General features: G+C 56.7%; 5 protein-coding genes across 5 annotated transcripts; 3 read left to right on the top strand and 2 right to left on the bottom strand.

Annotated features, from left to right (window-relative positions):
* Positions 1 to 259: 259 nt before the first annotated feature.
* On the top strand, positions 260 to 6,309 carry CLUP02_07808 (trimethyllysine dioxygenase; the record flags this gene model as incomplete). The annotated part of the gene is made up of 28 exons (XM_049286801.1): positions 260 to 448; positions 501 to 897; positions 968 to 1,229; positions 1,293 to 1,364; positions 1,419 to 1,607; positions 1,669 to 1,945; positions 1,978 to 2,024; positions 2,086 to 2,215; positions 2,254 to 2,429; positions 2,496 to 2,513; positions 2,600 to 2,666; positions 2,718 to 2,779; positions 2,860 to 2,915; positions 2,996 to 3,083; positions 3,140 to 3,248; positions 3,305 to 3,926; positions 3,986 to 4,057; positions 4,170 to 4,194; positions 4,256 to 4,367; positions 4,430 to 4,519; positions 4,573 to 4,649; positions 4,707 to 4,774; positions 4,848 to 4,956; positions 5,013 to 5,034; positions 5,079 to 5,520; positions 5,576 to 5,959; positions 6,009 to 6,141; positions 6,195 to 6,309. 28 exons carry the CDS (start codon positions 260 to 262, stop codon positions 6,307 to 6,309), a joined length of 4,410 nt encoding a protein of 1,469 aa, XP_049143944.1.
* Positions 6,310 to 7,704: 1,395 nt separating this feature from the next.
* Positions 7,705 to 9,566, top strand: CLUP02_07807 (serine/threonine-protein phosphatase 2B catalytic subunit; the record flags this gene model as incomplete). The annotated part of the gene is made up of 3 exons (XM_049286800.1): positions 7,705 to 7,873; positions 8,002 to 8,591; positions 8,646 to 9,566. The coding sequence occupies 3 exons, from the start codon at positions 7,705 to 7,707 to the stop codon at positions 9,564 to 9,566; spliced, it is 1,680 nt and encodes a 559-aa protein (XP_049143943.1).
* Positions 9,567 to 10,067: 501 nt separating this feature from the next.
* CLUP02_07806 (uncharacterized protein) lies at positions 10,068 to 11,642 on the bottom strand (the record flags this gene model as incomplete). The annotated part of the gene is made up of 5 exons (XM_049286799.1): positions 10,068 to 10,095; positions 10,170 to 10,503; positions 10,636 to 10,824; positions 10,954 to 11,213; positions 11,374 to 11,642. The coding sequence occupies 5 exons, from the start codon at positions 11,640 to 11,642 to the stop codon at positions 10,068 to 10,070; spliced, it is 1,080 nt and encodes a 359-aa protein (XP_049143942.1).
* Positions 11,643 to 12,211: 569 nt separating this feature from the next.
* CLUP02_07805 (PhoD-like phosphatase) lies at positions 12,212 to 14,233 on the bottom strand (the record flags this gene model as incomplete). The annotated part of the gene is made up of 4 exons (XM_049286798.1): positions 12,212 to 12,395; positions 12,443 to 14,016; positions 14,088 to 14,099; positions 14,159 to 14,233. 4 exons carry the CDS (start codon positions 14,231 to 14,233, stop codon positions 12,212 to 12,214), a joined length of 1,845 nt encoding a protein of 614 aa, XP_049143941.1.
* Positions 14,234 to 14,858: 625 nt separating this feature from the next.
* CLUP02_07804 (uncharacterized protein) lies at positions 14,859 to 20,821 on the top strand (the record flags this gene model as incomplete). The annotated part of the gene is made up of 6 exons (XM_049286797.1): positions 14,859 to 15,011; positions 15,067 to 15,255; positions 15,309 to 15,593; positions 16,498 to 16,611; positions 16,670 to 19,678; positions 19,727 to 20,821. The coding sequence occupies 6 exons, from the start codon at positions 14,859 to 14,861 to the stop codon at positions 20,819 to 20,821; spliced, it is 4,845 nt and encodes a 1,614-aa protein (XP_049143940.1).
* Between the last annotated feature and the right edge of the window lie 28 nt (positions 20,822 to 20,849).

Here is a 20,849-nt window from a genome sequence, read left to right as displayed (position 1 = left end):
TGCAAAGATTATAAGAAGATTCCCAAAAGAAAGCGGTTGTAGAGAATGAAAGAGATCTAGAATGGTAGACAGATCGTAATATCAAAGGGAATCCAACCAAGACAGAGACCATCAACTCAAGGAAAAGCCACTCGGCCGGAACATACACGTAGAGGACATCGCGGTATATCAGTGCCTCGTCTACAACAGCCAAGACAAGCAAACTAAAAGACGCCGTTGGTTAGAAGTTTAGAACTAACAATTGAACCAACCGCAGAACATGCTCTGCCGCGATGACGGGGGGGGTTTCGACGTTCGGTCCTCGTCGTCGCCAAGCGCGACCAATCACACGAGCCGTCTACGCGCGAACACTTTACAAACCCCCAACGCCGCTCCAACAACAGCAAACGCCAACCTGCAGGAGACAACACAGCAAAGAAAGGAGGAAGAATTTCCAATTTACCGTTCTGTCGGCGCCGTCTAGGTCATGTGAGTGGACGGCCATGAGGGTCTGCTGCAAGCTGCACCCTGCAACGTCTCAAGACATGGCCAGAACGGGTAAGGAGGTTGACCTGAAGGCCGATTGTGGCAGTCTGGCGCTTGTTGTTCCTCGTCCTTTTCTTGAGAGGGTCTGGGTACAGGACCCGGATGCCACGATGGTGATGACAGGACCCGAAAATCGGGTGGTTGTCGACGAGGCAGGTGGGAATAGGTGTCCCGGGAGAACGGTCACGGCGGCTATGGTGTTTGGACCCTCTGGGCGAGATCCCACCTGTCCGGGATTTGGAAGGCGTGTAACCTGTGAGAGAGGGCCTCGAGAGACGGTCTGGACGAAGGCCGATCAAACGCGGTTGGGTCTAGCGAGGCATACTCTTGACGACGTGGCGAAATTGTCTGGCAGTGGTAATGCTGGAGGTGGTATGGCGGGAAGAGGAAGCAAGATCTGCCGTTGATCAGGGGAGCCGAAATGTTGGGCTATGCCCATGAGCGTCTGCGAGGTTGTGTCATGGCGGCGGACTGAAGGCCGGCCATCTGTCCAACACTGCCCGAATGACGAGCTTTTCCCCCGGGACGGCGTCTCTCCTCGGAGGTTACGCTGCCGGATGGGGGCTGCTCCGGCCCTCCGAGTCTCACCTCTCGGGAGCGGAAGCCGGAGCCGGAGTTGAGGCCGAAGTTGAGGCCGGAGCCTGTGCAAGCTGCACTAGGACCATCGGACGGATTGATCGTGGAGCATTTCTGCCGCCTAGAATGTACTTAGCTAGACGGGATGGTATATGGAACATTATTAACTCGAGCGTCAATCCAGGCTGTAGCTGCGACTGCATATCCTACCACCTCGTCGAGGGATTCCCCATGAGGCAGTCTCTCTACCAGTGGAGGCTCAAGTGATGGCATGATGTAGCCCATCATGACACGCGAGAGAGCACCAGTCCACCGAGGGAGCAGCACAAGATGCCACGATATGTTTCCCACAAGGAACTCCAGCCAGGACTCTTGTACCTGTTCCCCAACTCAGCCCATCCACAGTCGAAATGTCCACTCGGGGCCGCCCAGGCTTTGTTCAACGGGTACCTAATCGACTGGCTAGACCGAGGCATAATCCATCCTCAGGGCGTGGTAACAAAGCAGTGGACAGGGGTACGGTAAGTACGGAGGGGCAATCAGCTGATGTCAGTGCCAAAACCACAGCATCTCCAGCGGTACCAATCCCGCCTGTTCTCGGCTTTTCTCAGCTTTCCCCAGAGGCCAGAGCCCCCTCCCGATCCCCCGCGAGATCCCGCCTCCGTCGCATTTCTCAGACAAACCAACCAAAATCATCCCGGGTTCCAAATTCCCATTTCCCAGAGTTCGTTCTCTCCAACTTTACCTTACCTTATCCTACATCTTCCCTCCCACCCTCCTCTCGGCCCGTTATCAGAGTTCCATCCCACAGGACCTGAACCTCACCACCCGATTGGGCTCTAGAGTGCTTCTTTTCCCCCTTTAGTTCGTCTGTAGGTCTCCAAAATGCTCCCCTGGAGAACCATCGCACCCCGAGCCGCGAGGTATGTAGTACAGTCGTCGTCCGCATGTGTGACACGTGAAGGTCTCACTCCCCCGTTCTAGGCGTACCGCTTCTGCATTCGGAGCACCACCCCGCCGCATCACATGTGGTGGCACCTTTGGATCCGCGAGTAGACACCTCTCCGCAACCGCCGCCGCCCGCCAGCTCAACGCAAAGGTCGTCACCGAAGGCGTGCAATTCGAAGGGCTGACGGGCGTATCAACCCGTAGATCAACGCTGTAAGTCCCGGTCATAACCTGACCCACCCCACCGCACCTGCCTTACCTTATCACAACCCCGCCTTCTTTCCCCGTCTCCCGTCCCCCGTCTTCCCGCTCGGCTTCCCCGGTCCCCTGGCCGCAACTCCGGCTCCGGCTCCGGCTCCCGGCTCCGGCGCAACTAGCTGGTCCTCACCATGACGTGACCATCTTCCACACACCTCAACTAACACAAACTCTCTCCCACCGCGCAGCCCCCATTTCTGGCTAAGGTACGTTTCCGCCAACCGCATCAGCAAGCCTCAGCACCAGAAATCCAATATCTCGGCCGAATTGACACAACCCCACCGGCACACAGAGACAACTGTCGATGCAGCAAATGCGTGAACCAAGATACCACGCAACGAAACTTTGATACATACGCCGTGAGCCCTCCCCGTCTGTCCTATTCCATTTGATCACACCGTGCCTCCTAGCTGCTGCTGCTGCTGCTGCTGCTGCTGGCAACATGGCCCCCAACCTTCAAATCACCTAACCCGTTCCCCTCCCACTCCCCAGAAATGCCTTTCCCCAACTCGACTAACAATGGCAATTTGGTTGAACGAAAATGTAGATTAGCCAAGATATCAGACCTTCCGAGATCAAGTCGGAAGAAAAGGGTATCAAGGTGACATGTAGGTGCAACACCCAAGCCCCCCTCCCCTCCTAACACTCTCGTAAAAGAAACACGGATTTGACAGTCATGCGCAACTAGGGGAGCAAGACGGTCACGAGAGCTTCTACCCATGGCACTTTATCAAGCACTACCTGCAACATGACCACCGCAGTCCGGAACGAGTCAAGTAAGGGGCAATCTCGTACCATCACATCACACCAAGTTACTGACCTTCCACGCAAGCTCCCATTTCTGGGGCTCCGACGTGGGCGAAAGGCGCCCCGTCGTCGAGTACGACCACCTCATGACCGACAAGGACGACTCGGGCGTCGCAAAGTTGACAAACCTCATTGTAAGCATGCCCAATCCTCTGCTACCAGGGCATGATAGGTCAACTGACACCCACAGCGCGAGTACGGCTTCGCCTTCGTAGACGGAACCCCCTACGACACCCCGGAACCAACACAGCGCGTGCTCGAGAGAATCGCCTTCATCCGTGAGACGCACTACGGCGGCTTCTACGACTTCGTCCCGGACCTCGCCATGGCCGACACGGCCTACACCAACATCGCCCTCCCGGCGCACACGGACACGACCTACTTCACCGACCCGGCCGGCCTGCAAGCCTTCCACATGCTCTCCCACGAGGCTCCGCCGGGACAGCAGCTACCCGAAGACGGCAAGCTCGGAGGCGAATCGCTCCTCGTGGACGCCTTTTACGCGGCGCAGATCCTGCAAAAGGAAGACCCGGCCGCGTACGAGATCCTCTCCAAGGTGCGCCTGCCCTGGCACGCGAGCGGCAACGAAGGCATCACGATATCTCCCGACAAGCGGTACCCCGTGCTCGAGGTTGACCCGCAGACGCGGACGCTGCAGCGGGTGCGGTGGAATAATGACGACCGCGGCGTGGTGCCGTTTACCGACGACGTCTCGCCGACCGCGTGGTATGCGGCGGCGCGCAAGTGGGATGCCATTCTCCGGAGATCCGACGTTGAATTTTGGTGGCAACTGAAGCCCGGCCAGGTTTTGAGTGAGTGGTGCCATGTCTTGCCTTGAAACGAGACGGGACAAATGCTAATCAGTCTTCAGTCTTTGACAACTGGCGTGTGATGCACGGTAGGAGTGCGTTTGAGGGCAGAAGACGCATCGCCGGCGCCTACAGTGAGTATCTCGACTTTCTCCGGTCATCACACGAGCAACGCAACTAATACCGATAGTTAACCGTGATGATTTTGTCTCCCGTTGGAGAAACACAAACTTCCCCCATGAACAGGTCCTGAACCAGGTTGTTGGCTGAGGTAGACGGAACACATGATAGGGTGTCAAAGGTCTTGGGCGGAGCTGCATTGGCATGTGAAGGAGCACATGGTTCGCGAGTAAAGGCGCAAAGAGGAAACCGTTGATATCATCTCGTCCGTTCAATCGCTGCGTTTTGGCCGATGACCCGCGCGTTTCGTTTCTGGCAGCCCGGGTCTCGTGTCATTGTGTGCCCCCGCGATGTCCCCTGTAGTGTAAAAAGCGGCTGTAGTGTAGAAGCGCGCCAGTCGAGTCAAGGCGGGGGATGTGCGTTTTAGCCCCGATGGCCCCGCGATTCAGGACCTTGGCCCATTGAGCAAACCCGCCGTGGACACTGGGAATTGACATTTCGCATCTTTAGAGACTTGGACACGGCCCAGTTCAGGAACAATGCGACCCGAATAGCCCCGAAGGCCGGGACCCCATGGCACCAGGTTCCCCCCACAAGAACCTGGAAGTTCTGGAACCCCCCCGGCAACGACCGAGGATGAAGAAGACTTGAGACATGCAGCAGAAGCCTGGAAGGGAATGTTGCGACGACGGCAGCCATGCATAGGCATATCCCTAGTGGCCGTCTTCAGGGTCAATGACGGCTTTGAGACACCTCATTGACCCCTCCATCCGTCCTAGCGTGGAGCGACACAACATGGAGCAGACAGCTTCCCCTCCGGGAACCTCCCCTTGAGCCCCACAGCGTCACCTCGCTGTCGATTGTTCCGGCGCATGAGCCAGGGACTCATTGCCGCGGCGCGCCGGCCATACTAGTATTAGTATTAGCTCCTCCCTCGAGGGGGCCGCTTCGTGAATGTACATCGTCGAGTGGAATCCTCAATATCTTTAGAGTGCGTTGAAGCTTTCTCCCTAGAACCTTGTTTGAGTGAATTAGCAAAAGAAGAAAAGAGACCCTCTTGCGGCAATATTCCTCCCTGTCCTGTCGAGTCGACGCTTGTTAAATATGTTCCGCCACGCCCTTCGCGCTGCGGTCTCGCGGCCCCGAGTCCTCTGTGTTCCTCGTGCCGCAGTCGCCAGCAACAGCAGCAGCAACCCCGCGAGATTCCAGCCCTTTTCCACGACAGTCGCAAGAATGGCCGACATGAAGGACGGTGCTTTCAAGCACGATGCCACCGTGGCCCCGCAAAGCACTCGTGTGCTGCCTCTCTTCTCTCTCAAGGGCAAGACGGCCATTGTCTCTGGAGCTGGTGCTGGCATTGGCTTGCAGATTGCCCATGCCTACGCCGAGGCGGGTGCCAATGTCGCCATCTGGTACAACAGCAACAAAAAGGCCTTGGACCGTGCTGCTGAGATTGAGAAAGAGTACGGCGTCAAGTGTGCGTGGAGGCGCTATAGAAAGACGTCCCTGCCGTGTTGCTAACCCTTTCGCAGGCAAGGCGTACCCGGTGAACGTCACCTCCCACCAAGCCATCCAGGAGTCGATCCAGCAGATTGTGTCCGAGTTCAACGGCCGCCTCGACATCTTTGTCGCCAACTCGGGCATCGCATGGGAAGAGGGTCCTTTGATTGACGGGCCCATGGACGTTGCCGACAGGGTTATGGCCGTCAACGTCAACGGCACCGTGTACTGCGCCCAAGTTGCTGGCGAGCACTTCCGTAGGCAAAAGAAGGAGGGCACAACGCTCGACGGCAAGAAGCTCGAAGGCTTCACGACTGGTAGCTTTATTGCTACCGCTAGCATGAGCGCTCACGTTGTCAACATCCCCCAGGCGCAAGCCGTGTACAACGCGTCCAAGGCGGCCGTCGTCCACCTCTGTAAGTGCTAAAGTTGTGGAGGAACCGAACGGGACTGACCCGTGCACAGGCAAGAGCTTGGCTGTTGAATGGGTCGATTTTGCCCGCGTCAACACGGTGTCGCCCGGATACATCAAGACTGAGATTACCGCTTTCGTCGACGAAGAGTCCAAGAAGCAGTGGAGGAACAAGACGCCAATGGGGTGAGTTGCAGAGATGCATCATGTGTGAGTCTGTAAGCTGACTTGAACATCAGACGCGAGGGAGAACCCAGCGAGCTCAAGGGCGCATACTTGTACCTGGCATCGGATGCCGCCTCGTACACCACGGGATCCGATCTTGTCGTTGACGGAGGTTACTGCTTGCCGTAAGAGGCGGAAGAGAATGATACCCATGATGACGCCGCAGAGAAAGAAGAGTGCGATGGCGGAGCTGGAGGAAAGAACGGCCGGCGAGCAAGGGGTTTCGGGGGCTACTTGATCAGCCGATAAGACGAGCCGGAGCTTGCTTGCGTATCAAGGTCATTGGCTCGAATGGTTCAGCTACACGGCCGAGTCTCAGGGATGCCATGCTGCCATGCTAGTAGACAGACGTGCAGCCGATAGACTGAATAGAGGTAGAACGCAGGCCCAGCACAGAGGGCTGCGAATGATGACAGACTCTAAGACAATTGGGCCCGTGTCCGTGTGGTGAGAAAACGCGGAGGAGGGGCAGGCGAGCGGGTTGCGTCCAATGCGCGTCGTGATATTCCCATCTTTGGCTGGCAAAGTCCGAGGTGAACCGTGCTGCAGGCTGCGTGCACTGCAATTGGAGGCGAAGCGAAGTGGAAAAAGTGCTGGTGCTTTTTGCTGTGGTGCTATCCGCATGGAGGAGGGGGAGGGGAAATGGAAGGGAAGAAAAAGGGTCTACTGCGTAAGAAGCTGCGAAGCATCATCTAAAGCAGGTACGTACCGTTCTTCCTCGATGTACTGCGGTACAACTTTGGTGGAAGGAAGTGGGGGGAAGGGGCAGAAAAGGCAACTGAGGTGGGCGCCTGTGGCTGCCTCTCGCCACGAAAGAGAGGGGTCAGTTGAGGTACTTGTCTCCTCACCCAAACCGGCGCCAGGTGGGATGTACACGCAGCTTCATTGTCCCGCCGTCCGCGGGCAGGGCATTTGGCGTCTGCCACCTGCCAATTCATCTGAGGTGGTGACCTATTCAATGGAGGTGTGCGTGTTCCCCAGCTCCCAGCTTACCTGAGCGATAGCACCAGCACCCCGAACGCCCTGGATTGGCATGCCGCATCACTGATCAATGGAGGGCGCCTCCCGTACCTTAGTACTTAGCGTTCGTAAAGTGCCCGCCTGCGTAGCGAGCCAGAAACTGGAGACTGACGACGACTGGTCCTTTAGGTTCCAAACACTGGACTGGACTGAACAGACCTGGCCAAGTGCATCCCATCCGTCCCAATTCCCTTCACCCAACTCCCCCTTCTCAGCCCTATCTTTCTCACCTCAATTTTTACCCCTCGCATCGCATCGCAAAGCCTGGCCTCGTCTCTTGCCGTCTCGTGCCCAACGACCTCGCTCCACACCCAGCTCGCCTCTTTGCAGGCCCCCTTTCCCCATCGCGACTTGATCCAGAGCTGGTTCTCGCCTAACCGTTCCCCTTCACCGCTCTGTTTCTCTGCCATCCGAGTACCCTCGTATCCATCATAGATACCCCCGGCCGATTAGTACCCCCTTTCGATTTCGCCGCTTCAATCTTCACACACATCATCAGCAATCATGGACCCCGAGGGAGCCAGCACGCCTGGCGAGGGCAGCCGCACCCAGCAGCAGGTCGACAATGCCATCCGCGCCATTCGCGAGAAGAAGCCCCTGCCCGAGATTGATTTCACCATTCATACCATGGAAGACGGCACCCAGGTCAACACCATGGAGCGAGTCTGCAAAGGTACGCTTGATGCTCCCGCTATTGCTTTGCCTCCGCCAGCCTCGCCGTCATCGCTGCGAATGTCTTCGTCTGGAGCTTGTCTCCACGCAACCCAGTGACCTCAGCGCTAACTTGATTTCTTGCCACAGACGTCCAGGCCCCCGCCATGTTCACGCCCTCTGACGAGCAGTTCTTCGAGGACGAAACCCACACAAAGCCCAACATCAACTTCCTCAAGCAGCACTTCTACCGCGAGGGTCGCTTGACCGAGGAGCAGGCTCTATGGATCCTCAAGACCTGTACCGAGGTCCTGCGCGCTGAGCCCAACCTGCTCGAGATGGATGCGCCCATCACCGTCTGCGGTGACGTCCACGGCCAGTACTACGACCTCATGAAGCTGTTTGAAGTCGGAGGCGACCCCTCCGAGACGCGCTATCTCTTCCTCGGCGACTACGTCGACAGAGGCTACTTCTCCATCGAGTGCGTCCTGTATCTCTGGTGCTTGAAGATCCACTACCCCAAGACTCTGTGGCTGCTTCGCGGCAACCACGAGTGTCGCCACTTGACCGACTACTTCACCTTCAAGCTCGAGTGCAAGCACAAGTACTCCGAGGCCATCTACGAGGCCTGCATGGAGTCCTTCTGCTGCCTGCCCCTGGCTGCCGTCATGAACAAGCAGTTCCTGTGCATTCACGGTGGCCTGAGCCCGGAGCTTCACACTCTCGACGACTTGCGCAGCGTGAGTATACACTCGCCTCTGTACGAGGCTTATAGCTAACGATGTATCTCGCAGATTGACCGCTTCCGCGAGCCCCCAACCCAGGGCCTCATGTGCGACATCCTCTGGGCCGACCCTCTCGAGGACTTTGGCCAAGAAAAGACGAGCGACTACTTTTTGCACAACCACGTCCGCGGATGCTCCTACTTCTTCTCATACCCCGCCGCATGCGCATTCCTCGAGAAGAACAACCTCCTTTCCGTCATTCGTGCCCACGAGGCGCAAGACGCCGGCTACCGCATGTACCGTAAGACTCGCACCACGGGTTTCCCCAGTGTCATGACCATCTTCTCCGCGCCGAATTACCTCGACGTCTACAACAACAAGGCTGCCGTGCTAAAGTACGAGAACAACGTCATGAACATTCGCCAGTTCAACTGCACGCCTCACCCCTACTGGCTGCCCAACTTCATGGACGTCTTCACCTGGTCGCTCCCCTTTGTCGGTGAAAAGATTACCGATATGCTCATCGCCATCCTCAGCACGTGCTCAGAGGAGGAGCTCAAGGAGGACGCCACCCCGTCGTCCACATCCCCCGGCCCCATGTCGCCGCCCCTCTCCGGCGCCTCGCAGGATCCCGAGTCGATCGAGTACAAGAGACGGGCTATCAAGAACAAGATTCTGGCCATTGGCCGTCTCTCGCGTGTATTCCAGGTGTTGCGCGAAGAGTCGGAGCGTGTCACTGAGTTGAAGACCGTCTCCGGTGGCAGATTGCCTGCCGGTACCCTGATGCTAGGCGCCGAGGGTATCAAGAACGCCATCAACACATTCGAGGATGCTCGCAAGGTTGATTTGCAGAACGAGAGACTTCCACCCAGCCACGACGAGGTTGTGAAGCAGCAAGATGAGGACCGGAAGCAGGCGTTGGAGAAGGCGGCCGAGGATGCGGCCAATGACAAGAAGCTGCAGCAACTTTCTAGGAGATTGAGCACGTGAGTTGTGGTGCACCGCCCCTTGAAGTTTCTTTGACTGACACATTAGCAGCGACCGTAAGAGTCACAAGGGATGAGACGGCGATTACTTGGGGTAGAGGTGTTGGCGATAGAAGGCCCGCGGCGGATGATAGCACACTAGGGCGTCAAGGCTTGGTTTGTTTCAACAAATTAGCTCAGCTAGGAAAGCTGGCATACGAATACAATTAAAGCATTTCAACTTCACGAGGGTCTCTGGGGGCGTGTTGGGGGCGTGTTCTTGATTATGTGCTAAACCGTAGGCTATCGTGTGTACAGTGTAGGTTACATGATGGAGGCTTGACAGCGTAAGTCTGGGGTTTTGGCTGACCATGTTGATTATTTTACCACAGGACCCCGGCAATCTTCTCCAAGCTGGTGACAGATACTGAACCTCATGTTCCTCGAAGTGTTTTACATTCGCTTGCATTTGGCAGTTTTGTATACGGTGTCTCAGAGGACCAGGGAAACTGGGGAAACCAGACTTTCAAAAGATGGCGAGAATATTGGGTGGGCTATACGATCCGTCAGCCAAGACGCAAACCAGACTTCGACAACTCCAAGTCAAACGGGGTACTCTTGATCTCACCTCGCAACACCGCCGGGGACATTGCACGGCTCGCTCACGACGAAGAAGCTCCACCTCTTTTCGCGCTTGCACTGCGCCGCCAGCGCTTCCAGGTCGAAGAGCTCGCCGACGGGCATGCCCCAGCCGGCGAGGAGGACCTCGTGCATCCAGTGCTTCGGGTCGCGGTGGGGCCAGCACTCGAAGGACGGCTGGTCGCCTGCCACGGCGGAGAAGTTGGACCAGACCCAGCGGAGGGTCTCTTCGGATTGGGCTACGCCGGAGAAGGTCTGCGGGCTGGCGGCGAGGTGGTCGGACAGGGTTGAGGGGGGGAGGGAGGCGTGTGTTGCTGTGAAGCCTGTCGTTTTGTTGTTTAAGTCATGTTCTCGTGAGAGAGTTGTGATGTGGGGAGAGAGGGACGTGGTATGGGGACAGGGGGCGAGAGGAGAGAAGACAGAAGAGAGGGGGAGAGGGGGGGGGGGGGATATACCTGTGCGGGTGATGAGTATGTCACCAAATTTGATCTCGGTGCCCTGCGCCTTGAGGCAGGCCTGGAGATCCGCGACGGGGATGGAGTCGCGCGCAAAGGGGTCGTAGGGCATGTTTTGCTCGAGGCGCCAGGTGTGGTAGTCTACGAGGACGCCTCTGCCGACGATGCCGTGTTTCTGCCAGGCTTTTTCTGGGATGTCAGCACACTGTTGGAACCCAAGCACGCCGTGACAGGCACACGGGGGTTAGACTCGACGCTCGACAGAGCTAAACGGAAGAAGCGATCGGGAGAGCAGGGGAAATCGAGAGAGATGGGTACCTTGGATCCCATTCACGGTCGACCGCCTCCCCTCCTCGTCCACGGCGTGGACCTCGTCCATGGAGACGCCGTTGTAGAACTTTTCTTCCTTTTGGTACCCGAAGTGCCGGAGGCCGTCCCACTGCGACGACGACTGCGAGTTGAAGGTCCACTCGTCGTCGTTTACGAAGCGCGGGTGCTTGCGGTAGAGGTCGTGGTGGAAGGCGCGGCGGTTGAAGAAGGGGGCGGATTGGGCTGTCAGGGGCCAGTTCAGGGAAACTCTGTGTACTTCGTCAGTTTTGGTGATTCCACCACTCCAAAACCCCCTCAATCTTTGCTCCTTCACCATGGCTCAATGTTTGGGCATTGTGAAGTTTCACATCGGGACGGTGATGATGACGTCGCTAAAGTTCAAGACTAAGTTGGGAAATGTCAGTTTACCTCGCGCCCGTCTTAATCTCCTCCCTCGCAGCAGCAGCGACGCGCTCGTCGGTCAACCTGTTCAGCGTCCCCAGCTCGTCCTTGTCGCCGTAGAGGCCCCAGGCCGAGAAGCGCGGGTCGTCTTTGCCGAGGGGCAGCGACTCGAACGGCGGGATGCCGTTTTCGTCGAGGGCGAATTTGGAGTCTGCGGGGGCCATTGTCTCTCCGTCTGGTTTAGGAGAGGTCTGTGTGAGTTGGTTGCCGAGCTGTTGGAGGCGCTTCATTGCCATTTTTCTGGTCTTTTTTTTTCTTTCTCTTTTCACCTATCTTTCGAGTCTGAAGTTCTGCAGGATTTGGAAGTGCTCCAAGCTTGGTTATGTTTGGTCTGCGACAGGTTCGTTGATTCGATGGGGTAGGTGATGTTATCTCGGCTTGGAGCTCATGCAGGTGTTGCTTCTCCGCACTTGTGTGAGGCAATCCGATTGTCATTGAGGAGTTGGCGTAGCAGACCGTCATCCGGTCTCTTATTCCCGGAGGCTGGACAACATCGTCCGGGAGAGGGGGTGCCGTAGCGCAACGCAGGATGCATGCCGGTGTTGGCCAAACGTTGCCCCTGCGATTGGCCAGCGGTGATGATGCGAGGAATTCGAAGTTCCTGCGAACGAAGTCTACGACAGCACCGGTGGGGCTTACACGATGGTGGACGAAAGATGAGCAGCAGTCCTCTGGTGTGTACACTCGGTGCGAATGAAAACCGGCGCCGGAAACGAAACAGGGCGCGAACTGCAATGCCTTGCTTGCAATAACGTGTGATTCAAATTCTGATGCTGACCATATCACCTCTATCTACCCATCTATCCTAGTTTCCCTTCAACTTATCCCAAAACGAGCTGGGGGCCTTTTCGACCGGGGGTGACAGGATGATCGTGTTCCAAACGATCTCGCCGTCAATGTATAGGTTGTACTTGAGAGAGCTCTGCTCGCCCTCCGCTAGGTTCTCAATGGTCAAAGAGCCAAACTTGGAGTTGCCAGAGTGGATGTACCTATGCCTGTTAGTATCGTACCTTGAATGTTCTGCGACTGCACTTACTTGAGAGACACATCCTCGTTGTCGGTCTGTCTGTAGCTTGGCAACGGTGATGCAAATTGGTTCAGCGGACTGCACGAGAACTCGTATGCGACGGCGCTCTCAGGCCATCTTCCATCGGCGGGAGGGGGAAACTTGGTGGCCGCAAACTCGTGGCGATCGCCAGAGACGACGACAACACCAACGCCCCTGGCGCCAGCATCCCACATGGCCTCCAAAATCTTGCGACGCTCCACCAGGAAACCTCCCCACGTATCCTTGCGGTTGATGGGCCAGTTCTTGGTCAGGGGAATCGACGAGGCAACAATCTTCCATTTGACCCCCTTGGGCTCAGGCCGGTTCAGCCAGGCGAGGAAGTCCTCCAGCTGCTCAGCACCCAGCATCGTCTTCTCCGGGCTGTCGGAAGGAACGTCATTGTCGGATCGGTACGAGCGCGTGTCGAGCATGAAGAAGCTCGCGGGGCCCTGGACAAACTCAAAGTAGGTGGCGCCCTGTCTGCGGAGGTTTGTGGTCCCGGCAACGCGAGCGGGAGGCGGGTTGGCCAGCTCCTGGTAGTGGTGCCACGGCTCGATTGCGGCCCGGTACACGCCAGTGGTGTTTGACGACCAGTCGTTGCCGATTTCATGGTCATCAAGAACGTGAATCCAGCTGAGATTCTGTCCTACGGGTGCCCAGTCCGGCGAGGCGTAGACGTGACGGTACTTTTGGCGGTAGTCCTCCTCATTCTTGCCCTGGCGTTTGGGTACGTCAATGTAGATGAAATCGCCCAAGAAGAGCATGAATTGCGCCTGCAGACTAGGTAAGACCCTCGCCAAATGGCGCATGCCGGGAATCGCCAGGGCGTGCTCCAAGGGGTTATACGGAAAGCGTGGCAGGATGCACGAAGTCGACAAGAAGGTGAACTTGTTGTCGTTAAAGGTCGACATCTGCCCAGCTCTAGGCGGGGCCACGAACTCGCCGCTGTGGTTGTTGGACGTGCGCCACTCATAAACTCTCTGCTGGGAGTGCTTCAGGGGCACGGTCAAGGTTGTCGCAAAGTCGGTCGTGTTGTCGGTGAATCTCAGCCCGCCACCAAGCTGCCACATGGGGTTGTCAAAGGGTGGCTGCGGGTCCTTGATGTGAATCTCGAGCGTAACGGGCATCTTGGCCTGGTCGGGTTCGCGAATGACGAATTTTGCCTCTGTCGGAGAGACATAGCCAAGACGCACAAAGGAGAGGTCGTCGACCGGATGGTACTGTCGAACGCGGAATAAGAAGTCGGCCGTCATTGCGACCAATGCCAAGTTGATCAGGAAGGTCAAGATGGAAAGAATAGGGCTGGTCGAGCTCGGTGTTCCCGCCAGGAGCGTCTTTAGTGGGCTGGACTTTTCTGTAACGACGATAGTCTCTTCGACCCGGATCTCTTCAGCAACGACATGGCCGTTGGTGGCGCCGCCGACATCCTCGGTAACAGTCTCTTTGACCGTCACGTCCACGTCGTCCTCCACGACATCGTACTTTGGCTCATTAATGTAGCCAGATACGAAGGAAGGCACAAAGACTGCAAAGAGTGCGAATATGCTCATGGGCACAGCAGCCTAAACCAACCATGATCAGCACGATGCGCCAAGCCTGGACAGTCAAACGCTCGGGAATAAGTGGAACTTACTGGACCGGGGAACTAAAGTTGCATCCAATGATTAGCGACCAATTGTTAAAAGACAAAGTTGAAGAACCTACCCATCGCAGAAAGAGGTACGAGACCGCTCTCAACGCGATTGAGGATGTGGTGGCGATGCGCGTCTGAACCGCCATGACGCCGAGAGCTCCGTAGTGGGTAGATGTTGGAACTTGCAGGTTGTAGATGCGAAAGATTGAACTGGTGGAGGAATAGTGGAATTAAATAGTTTGCAGGGATCGTCTACGAAAGAAAAAAAGGCAAGAGCTGCTCCCCTTGCAGCTGGGTATTGAAGAGAAAGGACGAGACAATGGAAGAAGGTTTGATAGAATGTGCAGGTGGTACTCCGTGGACCTGCCCTGCCAGAGGGAGGTGGAAGCTCTGCCAGACGTGACGTGACAGCTGAGCTGACTTCTGAAGAGATGAGGTCACTGATTGATGATATGCCCCGTACGCGCTGAAACACCGATAACAAGCCACCTCCCGTTGCATGTGAGCGTGGCTGGTGAGGGAGCTGTTGCTGCTGTGGGGACAGTGGACTGGAGGTGCAAAGGTGCCACCTTGCTCTCCCGCAGCGCTGCCGCTGGCCCGTGCGTGCTCCCAAGGGGCGTAGCGGCGCCAATTTTCCGCGCCGAACTTTCAATCGTGGCCCGTTCTAAGTGACCCTTTTGGCGACAGCTTGTCCAGAATCCCCTGCTTCACGAGTCGATGAGAGATACCCTCACGCGCCCACCCAGGACTCTCCCCACGCAACAACACATCATGAGGGTGTCCGCCATTGCCTGCGGGCTTTTCGCCTGCTTCGTTTCCCAGGTCGCTGCCACGGCATTGACCTACAAGCTCCACGCCAACGAGAAGGCCTGCTTCTACGCCAAGACCCAGAAGGATAACGAGAAGATTGCCTTTTACTTTGCCGTGCGTTCACCACCACTTCAAAGTGCTGCATCAAGCTAACAGCGATGCGTAACAGGTCCAATCTGGTGGTTCTTTCGATGTCGACTACACCGTCACCGGCCCGGGCAACAAGATGATCCTCGATGGAGCCAAGGAGCGCCAGGGCGACTTTGTCTTCACGGCCCAGCAGATGGGCGACTACGAGTTCTGCTTCAACAACGAGATGAGTACCTTTGCCGAGAAGTTTGTCGACTTTGAGATTGCCGTACGTTCCCGAATAACTCCCAACTCAAGCTCTACTGACCCATGCCAATCCAGGTCGAGAACGAGGTTCGCGCTCAGCTTCCCGCCAAGCAGGGTGCCTCTCCCGAACAGCACTCCACCCTCGAGGAGACCATCTTCAAGCTCTCCGGCCAGCTCTCGACCATCTCGAGAGGCCAGAAGTACTTCCGCACCAGAGAGAACCGCAACTTCAGCACTGTCCGCAGCACCGAAGGCCGCATCATCAACTTCAGCATGATCCAGTGCGCCCTTATCGTGCTTATGGGAGCTCTGCAGGTGTTTATCGTTCGCTTCTTCTTCCAGGGCGCGCGCAAGGGCTACGTATGAACGGCGCAACGAACCAAAAAAGTTTATTCTGGATTTCATCGCGGCGCGGGGTAAAAGGAGTCACCAGGGACTCGTGTATATCACAAGTAAAAAGAGACTTGATGTGGTTCACGGAATGAGATATCTACGACGATCAAAATTCAGCGCTGTTGTCATGAAGAAGGGAGTCTGCGGGTCGACTGGTCCGTAAATGGGAGCCTCGGAGCACATGTAGCACCGGTACCGCTAGTGGACTTGATGAATGGTTTAATGAGTGTTCTCCCTAGAGTCGAGGTTCTTTGTGACGAGGCTGTTGCCATGATGTGTTTGCCTGCAGGTGTCGGGGCCGAGAGCTTGAACGCTTTCAAGGCCCGACGGACCAACAGGTACTATATGCGACGTCCCGCCAGGCCACACTTTCCCAGATGCCAGCCATTGCCTTTCCTCGCACACTACTCTTCCACCAAACTTTCGGACCTACAGCTGTCGCAGTTGTGCTAGAGACATTGATAGACGGCGTCAACCACTGCCATCCTGAGTGAGCTGTCGGCGACATTTGATTGGCTGAATCTGTGGCTCGTGCACAAGCCACGGCAGGCTGCAGGTGGACCCGCAGTGGTCTTCCCAGCTTGGGCTTGAGCTTCACGAGCTGCGATAGCAACGGTAGCCTCGCGTGCGACCTGTGTAGGTCCTTTCTAGCGACTTTGCTCGGACATATCGCAACCTCACGCGCGCATCTGCCCGAGATCAGCGATACTTATGGACCCGAAACCGCATACGCCAGCCCAATCCGCCGCGCCAACGAGCACCTCCAAAACAACACACCACCTCTGCTGAGGTGGATCGCGACTCGTCAATGCCGAGGGACTCGCGCCGCAGCTCCAAAAACCCAAAGAAGCACAAGGAACAGCCAAAGTAGGAATGGTACATCATTAAGGATATCCTACAAGAAAGGCGAAACGGCTCGAATATTGAATATCTCGTCGATTGGGAAGACAACCCGGAAACCGGCGAGCGATACCGTCCCACGTGGGTAAGTCTAAGTGCCCCCCCCCCCCTTGTTTATCGGAGCGATTGTTAACTCCAACCAGGCCCCAAGCAAGGACGTCACCTCGAAAGCGATATTCGATTGGAGAAGGAAACTCGATTTGGTCTATCAAGAGGACGGCACCGCGCCAGCAGGAGAGCCTGTATTGCGGGACGTCCGAGGTGTAGCACACCAGGGCTCACCGGCGCGTACTCCGTCCACCAGGTCGATCGACAGTAGCCAGCCCGTGCAGACGGCAAACAGACGCAGGAGACCGCAGTCTAGGCAGTCAGAAGATCTGCAGAATCCGGACTCGGACAACGACTCGAACCCACCTCAGCAGAAGCGGTACCCTAGTGAGGTTCCTTCCCTGCTGTCGTCGGCATCAGAGGTTGATACCGACGCTGCCTCGGATGTTGTATACAATAACACCACGGCCAGCTTCTTCGTGGCGATTCCCTCCAAAGTAGATCGCGACTTTTCAGAATACATTAGTATATCCGACTCGCGAGGGTCAACGTCGCTCAGCTCGCAGCCCATCTCGGCCCTTGAAGACGAAGACAGCCAAGTAGTCATCACCGAGGGCCTCAGTCAAAGGACGATCCCCGATTCTCAAGAGTACTCAGCATTCGATACCCAGGACTCGCCGTTCTCCAACAGACAAGGGGCCTCGACAAGCAACAAAGGGGACGCCTGTGTCGAGCGTGAGATTCCGGATTCGCAAAAGCAGTCTAGCCTGAGGACCTCCCTGAGTAAGTCTACGGATTCCCAGGCCCGATACCTCAGTCCAGCGGATCACCGTTCACACTTCTTTGTGCGTCGGACACCCTTGGAGTCGCCTCACCCGGCATCTCAGAATCACCCACCGGAGCCGGTGTCGTCGGGTTACATCCCTTTGACGCAGAACAGCCCTGAACCAAGCCAGGGCCCAAGCTTTGACCTCGACCAAGCCTCACCTTTTAATCGGCATTCCGCCGTAGAGCCTGCAGCATCGCACCCACCTCGACGCGCCTCACGTGAACACGACTCCCTTCCTTCAGTCTCTGATAGGTCAATTCCATCTCATCAGATCGACGACCTGCGCGCAGTCGAGCAGGCTGAAAACTCCGCCATTGGAGACTATCCCCAGGACTCGCAGCCTACCAGGACGCTCATTTTCCTCACCCAGCCTGCCTTTGATTTCGACACCTCGACTTCTCAAGCAACTTCATCAGCGAAGAGCGCCTCCAGCAAGTCGCAACAACAGACCGAAAATCAGGAGTGGGCGACTGAGCAAGTCATTGCTTGTTCTGATACACGCCCCAGCCAGAACACGCAAGCTGCTCAAGTCGTTCAACCTCTCCTGGATATTTCCGCAAGCCAGAGCTCCACGGAAGAGCCTGTGGTCCCTGATACCGTCCGTCGAAGACCTTCGCGCATACGCTTCAGTCCCACAGTCGCCAGTTCAGGCTCGCCTCCATCACAACGCGACGAGGACGAGGTTTCCGAGGCCGACGGTTTTCAGACTTGCTTCGAAAGACGGTCACTCCCCCCTCATCCCTCATCATCCAACAAGTCTCAGGGCTCTGATCGGCCGCTGAGTCTACCTCCAGCCATGGACACTTCGGGCGATGAACCACTCTCGGCGATAGAGGAGCTGATGAGGATCCAAGAAGCTGCGTTGCAAGGCACATTAGGCGAGGCAGGATTGACGAGTCCGACGACTGAGTCGGCTCAAATTCGTCACGATGACCCCTCTCTGGTCGCGGATCTTGCATTCTCAGCGCCCATGGATCATCCATCCATCCAAATCAACTCGCAGCCGCCTCTCACAGGAAACTGGACCATGGGAGAGCCAGTCACGTCGTCTACAGATATGCCTGGACTTGCCGGCGCCCCGGTCGAGCCGGCGATGGAGCCTCTGATCCACGAAGAGCACCAAACTGCTAGCATGGGAGACATCTTTCCCAGCAATCTCATGCCACCTGAAGCAGCCGAGCAGCTTCCCATCACCATATCCCCCTCAGACATTAGCAGATCAGTCGAGCCCGAGGAGGCATCGAACACACTTCCTCAGCCCGAGGACCATCCTATGGATATGCTGCCGGAAGACCAGACCACCGCAGGCGACCAGAGCACTGTCACTTCGCCGGACATTGAAGAGCCATACCTTTCAGGTCCCCCTACGACCGTGGACCAGAGCGAATACTTGGTTACGCTCTCGTTTCCGGCCAACATTCGCCCCCTGTATCGGAGCACCATCAAGTCCTATCGCAATATGATTGAGCAATTCACCAAGGATATGCAGTCCGAGGAAGACATCCCCGATAAAACCGCTATAGAGTCTATTGGCAAAATGTTCAGCCAGCTTCGCGACATTTGCGACATGCCCGCGCCTCTCGACGGTGACTCGATTGATGCCTTGTCCGCAGAAGACCTCAAGAAGCATGCCATGGGCACCAATAGCAAGTTTTTCTTTGTGGGCCGATTCCTCGAGCGACTCCAGACAAGCCACAAGAAGATACTCATTCTTGCGCGTGATATCAACGTCATCGGGTACCTCGAGGCTATCGTCGGCACCGGGGATATGGCATACTCGCGAAAGGGGTTGCATGAGCTGGAAAGCCAGGATGAGCATTCTCTGCTCGTCGTTCTCGTGCACTCCGAGCAGGCTCTCGTCGATGACCTAAGCGACTTTGACGTCGTCATTGGATTCGACAATGGCATTTTGCAGACAGACCTCCTTGATCAATGGGGCAAGATGAACGGGAAGAAGCCAATGTTGCTGAGGCTCACGACGACGTGCTCTATCGAGCACCTGGAGTTACTGTTGCCGGCGGATTTCACGGGCTTGGTACGACAGAATGCGCTATGCATCGCCGTGTGCCAGTCAAGAAAGATGAGCTATCTTGACGAAAGAGATAACCAGGGCGTCATGATTGATCACTACGCAGTTTCGTTTGCCAATCAGGCAATCCTTCCCGACCCCGGCTTCGACTGGGACCCTGAGCTTATCCCCTCCTCTGTTCTGGACTTGTACTCGAGCAGCCAGCCCGAGAGCCAGGCGGAGGAGCCGACCCGCAAGCGCAAGACTGTGAGTTGCCCTTTTGTGGTACAGAATCAGTGCTAATCAGGTGCGTAGGATGGCGAGCAGCAGCAAGCTGTCAAACGCCTTCGGGTCAGCCCGCTCCCTGGACAAGATCCGGGAGACATTGATGCAGCGGTTCGCAGTCAGTTGAATCCTCGACCGTCACAGCTGCACGTCCAGACGACCCAGGAGCATCTGGACACTCTAACGGATAAGGTAGGGAGCGTTGGCACGGCTCAACATTACAGATTGCTAACGGAGTATCAGGTGTCCGAACTCGAGCATCAGCTAGAGGAGAAGAACAGCATGGAGTCCAATCTCCGGAAACAGGTCATCAATCTCTCCAAGAGGGTCAAGAGCTACGACGAGACCACCAACTCCATTCAGGCGGCACACATGGCGTCGCTTCGGGAACGGGCCAAGTTCGAGGCTGAGCGCGATGAAGCAAAGAGAAAGGAGGAACAGGCCCTGGAAAAGAGCCGCGAGTGGCAAGAAAAGGCCCAGGCTTTCGAAGAGAAGTTAAAGGTCAAGAGCGCCACTCTCGAAGAAGCCCTCGTCAACGCCGGCTCCGTCGCGACGGAGACGTTTAAAGAGAAGACGGCAGAACTCGAAAAGGCCTTGGCCAAGGTGGCAGAGCTCGAGAAGAAGCTCGAGAGCCGGGACGGCGAGCTAAGCTACGCGAGAGACGCGTATCAGACGGCCAACCATTCCAACAGCGAGCTCTCTCGCGAGAACCGTGAGCTCAAGGAACAGGTGGCCGCGATGCAATCGTCAGTCCCGGGTAACCTCGCGCAGGTCCTCAACGTCACGGCCAACGCCGGACAGCAGGTCAAGGAGATGCAGAGGCAGATTGCCGAGACCAAGGCCATCACCAAGGACCGCGAAAAGGAGCTCGCACGCGTGGAGAAGGAGCTGCGGGCGCTCAAAAACGGACGCAGGGAGACGAGGCAGCAGAGCGTGCCCCGAAGCCCGCGGCTGAGCGTCATGAGCCCGCGAACGGGACGCGCTGCTGGCGGTGGTGGTAACGGTGGTTCGGCTAGTCGAGGGACGTCGCCTACGCCGCATGAATCTGGCGGCGGTACGCCCGTTGCGGGGCTGCAGTTTTTTAATAACTCGGCCAACAACAGGTGGCCCCATTTGCGGGATTGAAGACGTGGGTTTACGTGATGGCGGTCTT

This window comes from Colletotrichum lupini, chromosome 4 (assembly GCF_023278565.1).
Source record: "Colletotrichum lupini chromosome 4, complete sequence".
NCBI classification, from domain to species: domain Eukaryota; kingdom Fungi; phylum Ascomycota; class Sordariomycetes; order Glomerellales; family Glomerellaceae; genus Colletotrichum; species Colletotrichum lupini.
Note: the sequence above shows the minus strand (reverse complement) of the source record. Positions and strands in the feature narration are given on the sequence as shown.